Source organism: Hemiscyllium ocellatum, chromosome 24 (genome assembly GCF_020745735.1).
Source record: "Hemiscyllium ocellatum isolate sHemOce1 chromosome 24, sHemOce1.pat.X.cur, whole genome shotgun sequence".
NCBI lineage: Eukaryota > Metazoa > Chordata > Chondrichthyes > Orectolobiformes > Hemiscylliidae > Hemiscyllium > Hemiscyllium ocellatum.
The window spans coordinates 53895710-53909560 of NC_083424.1; the positions used below are offsets into that span (position 1 = coordinate 53895710).

At 43.8% G+C, this 13851-nt stretch overlaps 1 protein-coding gene across 1 annotated transcript in view; it reads right to left on the bottom strand.

Moving 5' to 3' along the window:
• The window catches only part of LOC132827255 (melanotransferrin-like), a 426978-nt gene extending 413642 nt beyond the window's left edge, over positions 1-13336 (bottom strand). The window contains exon 1 of the mRNA XM_060843879.1: positions 13291-13336. Coding sequence (XP_060699862.1) covers positions 13291-13336 — 46 coding nt within the window. The remainder of the gene's footprint in view (positions 1-13290) is intronic.
• Between the last annotated feature and the right edge of the window lie 515 nt (positions 13337-13851).

Here is a 13851-nt window from a genome sequence, read left to right on the forward strand (position 1 = left end):
TTATAAACCTCTATAAGGTCATCCCTCAACCCCCTACGTTCCAGTGAAAAAGACCCAACCTATCCAGCTTCTCCTTATAAACCAAACTTTCCATACCTGGTTACATCTTTGTAAATCTTTTCTGCACCCTTTCCAATTTAATGACACCTTTCTAATAGCAGGACAAGCAGAACTATATACAGTATTCCAAAAGTGACCTCGCCAACATCCTGCACAACCGTAACATGACATCCCAACCTCCAATACACAATGTACATTGAGGGCTGTGTATAGCTGCTGCAACTTCCATGCATTGACGACAGCATGTTTGAGCTTTAGGAAGGTTGGGGTGAATGTCTTGATGGGATGAATGGGGAGATCTGCCTAAACTGGATTGGTGGCCCATGCATGCTAACACATTGCTCTAAACTAGAAATGGGGTAATGTGTCAACTATTATGTCCTATTTGATGAGGTTCTGCAACCATCAAATCTGATTTATTTAACCTATCTAAACTTTGACCCACTCCTTGGAGGTTCGGTGAAGTGAAGCGACCGTGGGCCCACAGCAGTGTGGGTTGGAGGTCCAGTGTGTGGAAGCGACCGTGGGCCTGAGCATTGTCGGTTGGAGGCCTGGTGCAATGAAGCGACCGTGGGCCTGAGCAGTGTCGGTTGGGGGTCTGGTGCAGTGAAGCGACCGTGGGCCTGAGCAATGTCGGTTGGGGGTCTGGTGCAGTGAAGCGACCGTGGGCCTGAGCAGTGTCGGTTGGGGGTCTGGTGCAGTGAAGCGACCGTGGGCCTGAGCAATGTCGGTTGGGGGTCTGGTGCAGTGAAGCGACTGTGGGCCTGAGCAGTGTCGGTTGGAGGTCCAGTGTGTGGAAGTGATTGTGGGCCCCGAGCAGTGTTGGTTGGAGGCCTGGTGCAGTGAAGCAACCCTGCGCCTGAGCAGTGTCGGTTGGAGGCCTGGTGCAGTGAAGCGACCGTGGGCCTGAGCAGCGTCAGTTGGAGGCCTGGTGCAGTGAAGTGACTGTGGGTCTGAGCAGCGTCAGTTGGAGGTCTGGTGCAGTGAAGCAACCGTGGGCCTGGTGCAGTGTCGGTTGGAGGTATGGTGTGTGGAAGTGATTGTGGGCCCAGAGCAGGCAATGCACCTCAGAAAGACTGTTGAACTTTTATCTTTACTCCTTTATTTTCCCATTTAATACTAGGAAGGACTGTCATTTCTTTATATTTGTACTTCTATTCAATACAACCATAATGCTTAAGTTTTAACTGTGTTTCTCTCTTTGACTATTTGTATCTACATTTTGTACCTAAGTACTTTCATTCTCATGATGGCGCCGTGTATGGCAACATTGCACACTTTTCACTGGGCTCCTGTGTTTCTGTATGTGAGTACAGCTTAAATCTTTGTGAATAAAGCTTAAATCAAATGAAATCAAAATTCAGACGCAGTCTGTTAGCTATACTTTCCATGAGGGTATAAGATACTAGTTGGTGCCCTTGGTATGAAACTTCTCTAACTGGAAACTTAGATGTGGAAGATAATGGATGGAAAATCTTGATGAGTCCAGATTTTACTGTTCACTTGTCATGTGGTACGTTTGACTTTAAAATATATCCTTCCACGAGGGCAGACCTATCTTGTACACCAGAACCTTATTATTTATTGGTAAACTGGACTTGGATAGTAACTGGAGAAAGACTCCAAAGGATGAATTTCTGGTCTGATTTGAATAGATGGTTAATGGCCATCGTATATGCATCAAAGGCCTTGTAAAAATTGAAAGTCTAAGTTGTTGATTGCCATTTTTATCCATGTTATTTCTAGCTCAGTTGTAGCTCTCTTGCCTCTGAGTCAGAAATCATGCATTGAAGTCTTAACCCAATATTGAACACAACATTGAAAACAACAAAATGCTAGAGATTACAGTGAGTCAGACAGTACCCATGGACAGAGAGCAAGCAGAGATATTCATCAACACCTTCAACCTCTCCCTTCTACAAGCCAAAGTCCCCATCTGCTTTAAGAAGTCCACCATCATCCTAGTACCTAAGAAAGTACATGCAATGTGCCTTAATGCCTACCATCCAGTGGCTTTGTCCTTCATAATCAGGAGGCTGATCATGGCCCACATCAACTCTCGTCTCCCAGCCTGCCTCGATCCCCTGCGATTTGCTTACCGATGTCACATGTCCACAGCGGACACCATTTCCCAAGCCCTACACACATCCCTGGAACATCTGGACAAGAAGGACACCTATGTCAGTCTCCTGCTCATTGATTACAGCTCCACCTTCAACACCATTATCCCCTCTAAACTGATCTCAAATCTCTGAGACCTAGGTCTTGGCTCCACCCTCTGCAAATGGATATTCAGTTTCCTGATCCGAAAATTGTATTCAGTGGAGATAGACAACTGTACCTCCTCCATGATAACATTCAACACTGGAACCCCCAAAGGCTGTATTCTCAGCCCCCTACTATACTCCCTGTACACCCACGACTGTGTAGCCAAATTCCAAATGAAGGCCATCTCCAAATGTGCTGATGACACCACTGTGATGGGACAGATATCAAACAACAATGAGTCAGAATACAGAGGGAGATAGAGGGCTTGGTGATGTGGTGCAATGCTAACAACCTATTTCTCAAAAACTAAAGAACTGATCATTGACTTCAGAAAGAAATGAGGCAAACACACTCCCATCTACAGCAACAGGGTGGAAGTTGAGAGTGTTGAAAGCGTCTAGGTCCTAGGAATGATGATAACCAACAAACTGTCCTGGACTTCCCACATTGATGAGACAGTTAAGAAGTCACAACAACGCCTCCTCTTCCTCAGGAGGCTCAGGATATTCAGCATGTCCATAAGGACCCTCAACAATCTTTACAGATGTACCATGTATAGCATACTGTCCGGGTGCATAACAGCCTGGTACGGCAACTGCTCCACTCAGTACGAAACTATGGAAGGCTGTTCCTGCTGAAGGACTTATGCCCGAAATGTCGAGTCTCCTGCTCCTCAGATTTGCCTGACCTACTGTGCTTTTCCAGCACCTCACTTTTTGACTGTGTGCTCACCCAGACCATCACGGAAGCTAACCTCCCATCCACGGACTCCATTTACATATCTCATTGCTGCGGGAAAGCTGCCAACATCATTAAAGACCCTTTGCACCCCAGTACTGCTCTCCCACAACCTCTTCCGTGAGGCAGAAGACACAGAAGCCTGAACACACGCACCCCAGCAAGTTCAGGAACAGCTTCTTCCCTGACATTACCAGACAGATGAATGGACTCTGTAACTTCAAATAATGTGGAGCTTGTTAATGTGATTCTGCTGAGCGCACATCCTGTGCGGTATAGTCAGTACGCCTTACTCTGTTTTTTCACCCCTTGAACTGTGTGCCCTTGCTTATTAAGATCTGCCTGTACTGCGCTCAAACAAAACTTTTCACTGTACTTAGGTACACATGACAATAAATCAAATCAACTCAAATTATATAATCACTTTGGGGGATTTACTTTCCTTTACTTTCAGAATAGATACTGACAATATGTGAAGTCAGTCACATGCAACACATCTTTACAACAATGCACAGACAGAACATTGACATGAAAGTTGATACGTTTTGGTGAAAACGTCAATCCTTGGAAACAGCCTTCAACCACAAGATTTAACTCCAACCTGTCAACTATAGGCAGCTAATAAAAACCTATTTGGGGACAAGAATGTGTTCAAATTCAAATTGGATCAGACCAATCCTCATCTCCAGGAATTGTTAATCTGCAGCTGGAGTGTGTAGTTACATACAAACATATGAAATAGATTCAGATGTTGACCATTTGGCCACTTGGGCCTGCTCTCGGCGAAATCATGGCCAACGTCTTTGTGTTTTTGCATTCCACATTCCTAATCTAGGTGGCTCAGGGGTTAACACTGATGCCTCACAGCGCCAGGGACTTGGGCTCGATTCCAGCCTCAGGTGACTGGCTGTGTGGAGTTTGCACCTTCTCCCTCTGTCCCCATGGGTTTCACCCCAGTGCTCTTTTTTCGCATTGTATAAGATGTGCAGGTTAGGTGGATTGGCCGTGGGAAATTGCCTGGAGTATCCAGGGATGTGCAGGCGAAGTGGATTGACCATGGGAAATGCAGGGTTACAGGGATGGGGGATGGGGATGCGTCTGGGTGGGATGCTCTTTGGAGGGTCAGCTGAATGACCTGCTTGTACACCGTAGGGATTCTATGACCTACCCCCACCTCCACCCTCATAACTCTCGATTTCCTTGTCTAATAAGAATCTATTCAGCTCCGTCTTACAAATACTCAATGGCTTCATCTCCATCACCTTCTGAAGTTGGGTTCCAGAGTCACACAACCCTCTGAGAGGAAATAATCCCTTCTCATCTCTGTCTTGAAAAGGTGACAGTGCCACTTAGTTCTGGACAGACCTACAAAAGAACACATCCTTCCTACATCTACCTTATCAAGACCATGTGACTCACAAACACACCTAGAACACACTCAAGATGCTTTCTCACTCTACAGGAAGGGCATCAAACTTAGCAGCTTCCAGGGACATAGAATGGCTTGATGAACTGTAAATGTGGGTGCCAGAGACCCGGGTTCAATTCCCCCCTCAGGTGACTGTCTGTGTGGAGTTTGCACATTCTCCCCGTGTCTGCGTGGGTTTCCTCCGGGTGCTTCGGTTTCCTCCCACAGTCCAAAGATGTGCAGGTCAGGTGAATTGGCCATGCTAAATTGCCCGTAGTGTTAGGTGTAGGGGTAAATGTAGGGGAATGGGTGGGTTGCGCTTCGGCGGGTCGGTGTGGACTTGTTGGGCCGAAGGGCCTGTTTCCACACTGTAAGTAATCTAATCTAAAAAAAAAACAAGCTCAAAAAAGCTAAAGTTCAACACAAATCAGAACTTATCTCAAAGAGACTAAGCATGAAGTTATTCTCTTCAGTGTGAAAAACAGTAAGGGACAGCGTTATTTAAATGGTAATGTATCAGAAAGCATGAATGTACAAAGGGATCTGGGTGTCCTTGTACACCAGTCAATGAAAGTAAACAGGCAAGTGCAGCAAGCAGTTAGCAAGGCAAATGGCATACTAGCCCTCATTGCAAAAGGACTTGTGTTCAGAAGTACAGGTGTCTTACTGCAACTAGTGAGAGTAGAAATAGAGGGATAGAGGAACGGTGCAGAGGAAAAGGATCCACATTTTTGGATCATTGAAATCTCTTCTGGGGTAGAAGTGGCCTCTATAAGAAAGACGAGTCGCATCTAAATTAGGAGGGAACTAATATACTGAAGGAGAGATTTGCTAGAGCCACCCAGGAGTGTTTAAACTAATGAGGGGAGGGGTAGTGCAGTTAGGGTCCAGAGAAATAGTGAGGAAAGGGATCAGTCTGAAGCTGGTGCAGTTGTGGAAAGGAGCAGGTCAAATGGTCAAGCAGGCAGGAGCAAAGCAGAGAACAAGGTAGGACTGATAAAGTAAACTACATTTATTTCAATGTAAGAGGCCTAACAGGGGAAGGCAGATGAACTCAGGGCACGGTTAGGAACATGGGACTGGGATATCATAGCAATTACAGAAACACGGCTCAGGGATGGGCAGGACTGGCAGCTTAATGTTCCAGAATACAGATAAAAAGGTGGGGGTTGGGGGGGGGGGGAAGCAAGAGAGGAGGAGGAGGAGGAGGAATGTTTTTCATAAGGGGTAACATTATGGGTGTATTGAGGGAAGATATTTCAAGTTATTTGGGTGGAACTAAGAAATAAAAAAGGGATGATCACTTATTGGGATTGTACTACAGACTCCCCTGTAGTCAGCGGGAAATTGAGAAACACATTTTTAAAGTGATCTCTGTTATCTGTAAGAATAATAGGGTGGTTATGGTAGGGGAATTTAACTTTCCAAACATAGACCGCCATAGTGTTTGGGGTTTGGATGGTGAGGAATTTGTTAAGTGTGTACAAGAAATATTTCTGATTCAGTCTGTGGATGTACCTAGTAAGGAAGGTGCAAAACTTGACCTACTCTTGGGAAATAAGGCAGGGCAGGTGACTGAGGTGTCAGTGGGGGAGCACTTGGAGGCCAGTGACCATAATTCTATTCGTTTTACAATAGTTATGGAAAAGGATAGATCAGATCTAAAAGTTAAAGTTCCAAATTGGGAGCAAGGCCAACTTTGACGGTATTCGACAAAGAACTTTCAAAAGTTAATTGGGATATTCACAGGTAAAGGGAAAGTGGGAAGCCATCAAAAAATGAGATAACAAGGATCCAGGGAAAGTATGTCCCTGTTAGGGTGAAGGGCAAGACTGGTGGATATAGGGAATGCTGGATGATTAGAGAAATTGAGGTTCTGATCAAGAAAACTAAGAAAGCATATGCCAGGCATAGACAGTAATGATTGAGTGAACCCCTCGAGGAGTATAAGAATAATAGGAGAATTATCCACATTAAGGTGGATAAATCCCTGATCAGGTGCACCTTAGAACTCTGTGGGAAGCTAGAGAAGTGATTACTGGGCCCCTTGCTGAAGTACTTGTATCATCGATAGTCACAGATGAGGTGCTGGAAGACTGGAAGTTGGCTAACGTGGTGCCATTATTTAAGAAATGTGGTAAGGACAAGCCAGGGAACTATAGACCGGTGAGCCTGACGTCAGTGGTGGGCAAGTTGTTGGAGCGAATTCTGAAGGGCAGGACTTAAATGTATTTGGAAAGGCAAGGACTGATTAAGGATAGTCAACATAGCTCTGTGCATGGGAAATCATGTCTCATTAACCTGATGGAGTTTTTTAAAGAAGTAACAGAGGATTGATAAGGTCAGAGCAGTGGACCTTGTCTTAATGGACTTAGTGAAGTGTTCAACAAGTGTTCTGTAAAATGGTCTGGTTAACAAGGTTAGAGCACAAGGAATACAGGGAGAACTATCCATCAGGATACAAAATTGGCGAGGAGGTGGGAGACAGTGGTGGAGGGATACCTTTTGGACTGGAGACCTGTGACCAGCAGTGTGCTGGGTCCATTGGTTTTTGTAATTTATATAAATGATTTGAATATGAATATATGAGTTTTGGTTAGTAAATTTACAGATGACTCCAAAAGTGATGGTATAGTGGACAGCAAAGAAGGTTACCTCAGAGTGCAAGGGACCTTGATCAGATGGGCCAATGGGCTGGGGAGTGGCAGATGGAGTTTAATTTAGATAAATGCGAGGTGCTGCCTTTTGGTAGGACAAATCAGGGCAGGACTTATACATTTAATGGTAAGGTCCTGGGGAGTGCTGTCAAACAAAGGCACTTTACAGTGCAGCGTTCATAGTTCCTTGAAAGTGGAGGTGCAGGCAGTTAGGGTAATGAGGAAGGTTTTTGCTATGCTTGCCTTTATTGGCCAGTGCATTGAGGCCACTTTTGGAATACTGCATTCAATACTGGTCTCCCTGCTACAGGAAGGATGTTGTGAAACTTGAAAGGGTTTGAAAAGATTTACAAGGATGTTGCCAAGGTTGGAGGATATGAGCTACAGGGAGAGGTTGAACAGGCTGGGGCTGTTTTCCCTGGAGCGTCGGAGGCTGAGGGGTGACCTTATAGAGGTTTATAAAATCACGAGGTACATGGATAGGGTGAATAGTCAAAGTATTTTCCCTAGGATAGGGGCATCCAAAACTAGAGGGTAGAGGTTTAAGGTGAGAGGGGAAAGATTTAAAAGGGACCTGAGGGCAACTTTTTCACACAGAGGGTGGTATGTGGTGTGTGTATGGAATGTGCTGCCAGGGGAAGTGGTGGAAGCTAGCACAATTACAACATTTAAAAGGCATCTGGATGGTTATATGAATAGGAAGGGTTTAGAGGTATGTGGACCAAGCGCTGGCAGGTGGGACTAAAGTAATTTAGGATATCTGTTCAGCATGGATGAGTTGGATTGAAGGGTCTGTATCTGTGCTGTACATCTCTATGACTCTAAATATAAAGACCACACCTGGGAGGATTACATATAATTTTGGTATCCCTACTTAAGGAAGGATATACTTGAAATAAAGGGGGAGCTAGGATGATATCAGCAATGGTAGGGCTGTTATGTGAGAAGAGGTTGGTTCAAATGCATCTGTATTCACTAGAGTTTAGATGGATGAATTGGGGTCTGAAGGAGATCTATAAATTCTAAGAGCACTGACTAGATGCAGGGAGGATATCTTCTCTGTATGGGGACTCTAGGACCAAGGGACACACGCTCGGGATAGACCATTTAAGGTTGACATGAGGAAACATTTCTTCCCTCAAAGGATAGTGAAATCTCCACCATGAGATATAGGACCAGAATTAGGCCTTTTGGCCCATCAAGTCTGCTCTGCCATTCAACCATGACTGACATGTTACTCAATCCCATTCTCCTGCCTTCTCTCCATAGCCCTTGTTTGTCTCAGTAATCAAGAACCAATCAATCTCTGACTTAAATATGTTTAATGGTTTGGCCTTCAGAGCCATCTGAGAAGTTCCACAAATTCACCACCATCTGGCTGAACCTCTGCTACAGAAGATTGTGAATACCAAGTCACTCTGTATATTCAAGTATGACATAGATACATCTTTAGATTTTAAAGGCATCAAGAGGTAAAGAAAGAAAGAGGGCATACGACATTGAGATAGAGGATCAGCCATGATTGCTCAGAATGGTGAAGCAGGTTCCAAGTGCCAAGTAGGGTTCTCCTGCTCCTACTTTCTATATTTCTATGATATTGCTGACCTAATAAACCAGCCATTGGCAACCACACAAGATTGCTGTGCTGAGTAGCTGGCATCTTACTCATGAATGCACCTCCTTACATAATGATCAGGGAGAACACCCTGATTCTGTACACCCGGTAAGAGAGTTAAGAATGGTGTTGGAGATAAATGCCTAAAGCCAAAAAGGTGTGCGTGCGTGCGTGTGCACATGTGCATGCATATATGTGCATGCATGCATATATGCCCATGCATGCATGTGCGTATGCGTGTTTGCACATGCATGCATGTGTCCATATATGTGCATGCATGCATGTGCGTATGTGTGTTTGTGCATGCATACATGTGTCCATATATGTGCATGCATGTGCGCTTGTGTCTGTGTTGGACGGGGGGAGTGGAAGTAAAGAGTTAAATGCTTATAGTTGAAGGTTAATGCTTAGAAACAATACTGTGAAAGAACTTAGGGGAACTGTGGAGTAAAGGGATAATTATACCTTGACTGTGGATAAGTAACTGAGTTTGTGTGTACGAAGGTATGTCATACTGATATGAAACATTATGGAACTGGAATCTGAGTCAGTAGGGTTTGAAAGGATCCCCTCTCTTACTAAGTCTTTTACATAGTTATAAAGTTCTACAGTCATACAGCATATCTTTGTTAAAACTTGCTCATTTTCATGCACAAGAATTTCGACACATCTTACTGGAGTAATTTCCATTTATCAGGGAGAAAGTGAGGACTGCAGATGCTGGAGATCAGAGCTGAAAATGTGTTGCTGGAAAAGCGCAGCAGGTCAGGAAGCTTCCAAAGAACAGGAGAATCGATGTTTCGGGCATGAGGAAGGGCTTCCTGAAGAAGGGCTCATGCCCGAAACGTCGATTCTCCTGCTCTTTGGCTGCTGCCTGACCTGCTGTGCTTTTCCAGCAACACATTTTCAGCTCTAATTTCCATTTATCACCATGGTTAGACTCAGGTATATGATTGAACAATAATCAGGCAATACATTGACTGAAGAATGGGCATCTGGAGAGAAAATGTGGCATATTCAGATTGAGTACCCATTGTTATTATTGTGGAATTTATTAGCACCAGGGAAATGAAGGGATCTCATTTCCCCTTACCCCACCTCACCCTAGTTCCAACTTCCAGCTCAGCACTGTCCCCATGACTTGTCCGGACTTGTCCAACCTGCCTAGCTCCTTTTCCACCTATCCACTCCACCCTCTCCTCCCTGACCTATCACCTTCATCTCCTCCCCCACTCACCCATTGTACTCTATGCTGCTTTCTCCCCACCCCCATCCTCCTCTAGCTTATCTCTCCACCCTTCAGGCTCTTTGCCTTTATTCCTGATGAAGGGCTTTTGCCCAAAACGTCGATTTCGCTGCTCCTTGGATGCTGCCTGAACTGCTGTGCTCTTCCAGCACCACTGATCCAGAAGATGGCTTTTGATAGGCATTCATTAGCAACAATGTGAGTGACAATAGGACACAGATTTAAGACAATAAAATTCAGAGGTGGAAGTCAGGATTTCTTTTGACACAGTGAGCACTGGCTGAAATAATAAATTTAGAAAGAGAACTGGACACGCACTTGAAAAGGAAACATTTGCGAGGTGAATGAAGGAGAAATGGGACTAATTGTATAGTTCAGCCACAGAATCAGATTAGGCCAACGGGCTGTGCTGTAAGGTACTTCAATAGCACCAATGTGGAGGAAATGTTAGGCCAGGTGCTACCTAGAATGGAGCTCACACCTTTTTCTATCCTGCTCTACAGAACTTACTGTGATGAACCTCAACTCCACAGAAAATTCCAGCAATGCAACATGTTACGTCTGTGAATCCAACAAAAGGACTCTCATTTGTACACCATTTTTCATGATCTGATACAATCCTGGACCAGACCATCAAATTTATGTGACAGAATGGCAAGGCACCAGAAACATGAGCCAAAGTGTGAGGTCCAAGAAACTGACTAAGAAAATAAAGCCACAAGATTTCATGGTTTTGAATAAAAATAACCTTTACAGTCCAATGTTAGAACAATAATACAATATATAACACATGTCTAACATATTCAAATACCCAAAATGTATTAACAGTGGTTGACTGCCTTTTTTTATTCATTCAGGGGATAAGGGCATCAAAGGCTGGGTCGGCATTTATAGCTGTGGGTCTGGAGTCACATGTAGGCCAGACCAAGTAAGGATGGCAGTTTCCTTCTCTAAAAGACATTAAATCAGATAGATATTTCTGAAAATAGACATTGGTCGTGTTGTCATCAGTAGACTCTTAATTCCAGATTTTTATTGAATTCATATTGCACCACCTACAGTGATCCGGACCAGGGTCCCCAAAACTTACCTAGGTCTCTGGATTAACAGTCCAGTGATATTACGACACCATCACCTCTCCTAACCCAATATTAAATGTCCAATAGCAAACGTGGTCAGGACAGATCCCTTGGATTGCTCAGAAATTAACAATATCAAATCTCATTAAACTTCACAGAGGATCACAATTCCTCGCTTTTGTTGATCTGCCTGAAGCCAGACTGTTTAAAGCCAGTCTGTCATGGACTGTCTTAATGATAGTTCAAAGTTCTGATCAATTACTTTACTTTCCTCAGATTACACACCGAAAGAGCACTCTCGTAGTCATTGTAAAGCATAACTCCAGCTTTTCACGAAGAGTTTGTCTCACTAACCCAGTCCTACCCGAGGGTTTTACTCAAATTTCAACCTTGCTTGATTGTATTGGGACAATACTGCTTGTCGACATTTCAACACCATACTCCTAGTTTTCCTGAAGAATGAATTCTCACAGGCTTCTTCTAAAACCCTCATGGCTTCCCCAACACAGAGCCGGTGATCTTCCTATTTTCCCAGGACCTCTCCAGAGTCCTGACTCCAGCGCTTCACTGCCTAATAACTCCAGAGGTTCTTCCTTCAGTCTGAAGCCACAAAGCCACCCAATGGTTCTTGATTTCTCACTGAGTCCCCTATCACACAGAATCTGTCTGGTTCAGCCACTTTCCCTGTAGAATGGCCAATTGCAGCGCTCTTAACATAGATACCACATCTCTCTCTGCCTGTCTCTGCCTCCTTCTCCCACTCATTGCTTGCAACCCCTCTCCAATAACTCCTGGAACAATCCAGAGTGATCTGTTCAAAGCCTTGCAATAAGACTATATTAGAACATAGAACATAGAAAAATACAGTACAGTACAGGCCCTTTGGCCCTCGATGTTGAGCCGATCCAAGCCCACCTAACCTACACTAGCCCACTATCCTCCATATGCCTATCCAATGCCCGTTTAAATGCCCATAAAGAGGGAGAGTCCACCTCTGCTACTGGCAGGGCATTCCATGAACTCACAACTCACTGAGTAAAGAATCTACCCCTAACATCAGTCCTATACCTACCATCCCTTAATTTAAAGCTATGCCCCCTCGTAATATCTGACTCCATACGTGGAAAAAGGTTCTCATGGTCAATCCTATCTAAACCCCTAATCATCTTGTACAAAACCCCTAATCATTATTGCTGGACAAAACTGAATTATGATATCTAATAAGACTTGGAACTATCTGTACTATAATTGTTATTATCATAGCTTGCTGAATTGCCCAGTACAAAATAAATGGAAACAAATGGAGGATTTTTATCACAAGTCTCAGAATATCCAAAAAACACTTTTCAGCCAATCAAGTACTTAGAGGTTTAGTCACTGTTGTAAATTACATTACCAGTATTTGGAACAGCATTATAGCAGAAACGCCTGTTTTTACAATGCCTTTGAAATGACAAAGCAATGTGCTTCATAGGATAATTATCAAGCAAAATTGGACACTGAGACATATAAACGGATACTTTAATGCAAAAGCTTGGTCAAAAGGGCTTGTTTTAATGAGTGCCTTAAAGGAGGAAAGAAAAACAGAGAGGCATGAAAGGTTAGGGAAAGAATTCCCAAGCTTGGGTAGTGGAAGGCATGGCCACCTCTAGTGGAGTGAATGCAGTTGGGAATGCTCAAGAGGCCATTGTTAGTGGTGCACTGATATCTCAGGAGAATTGTGGCTTGAAGGAGTAGGGACGACAAGAAAACAGAGATGGGAGTTTTTAAATTTCAGGTCTTGCAGCTCAGAAAATACTGGGGTGACAGGCGAAGAGAATTTTGTGGGAGTTAGAACATGGGCAACAGTTTCGGATGATGTCAAGATTATAGAAAGTTTGAGTGTCTAGCCAGAAGTGAGTGACTGTCGTTAAATCTCCAGGTAACGAAAGCAGAGCCTGAGGCAAGGTCAAGCTTACTGAGGTTAAAATATGTGGTTATTAGTTCATCCCAGGCTCAAATGTGACACCAAGGTTGCCAACATTCTGGTTCATCCTCAGGCTGTTAGGTAGAGTTATGGCTAGGGTGCAACGTTCCTGACGAGATGTAAAGGCAGTAGCTAGTGAATTATAGTGTAGTATATTACACAGAGAAGTACACACCATTCCATTATGCAATGAAGTATATTAACGCCCCGCCTAGATTGTTCTTGCTGTATAAATTCAAAAGAGCAAACTTACCAAAAGCAATTGCAATGAAAGAGATGAAAACAATTGCTCCTTTCATAGTGAAATGTCTCATATTTCTCATTGCTTCTCACCAGCAATCTCCTGTGACAGATTCCAGCAACTGCAAGGTGTGGTGCAGGCTATGACTCAGATAGAGAGCTGCACATTTTCCCACTAAGATACAAATTGCATTCCAAACTGTCCCTGCTGACGTCTGGGTCCAAGGCAATTTTAGGGGTGGAAAGCAGTGTCTTATCCTTTGCTTAAAACAATAATATTCGGAAGCTACTGGTAACTGGGTTTGAAATCACAAATCTTCATATGGAAATCATTATCTTTCTTTTTTTATTGCAACCAGATTGTGGTCAGAAGTTGAAAAGGATGGAAGCTGGCAATATTGTAAGCACTTGTCAAAATCGTAGTATGGTTCTACTTTGTGGCATTTTAACTGTTTCAGGGCTATGGTTCTAATTACAGCAAACTTTCTGGATACCAAAAAAATTGTTAAAGGAAGTTCAAAGTCGGTGACAAAAAGTCTTGAGGTCAAATAGTTGGAAAGTTTCAGATTCAAAA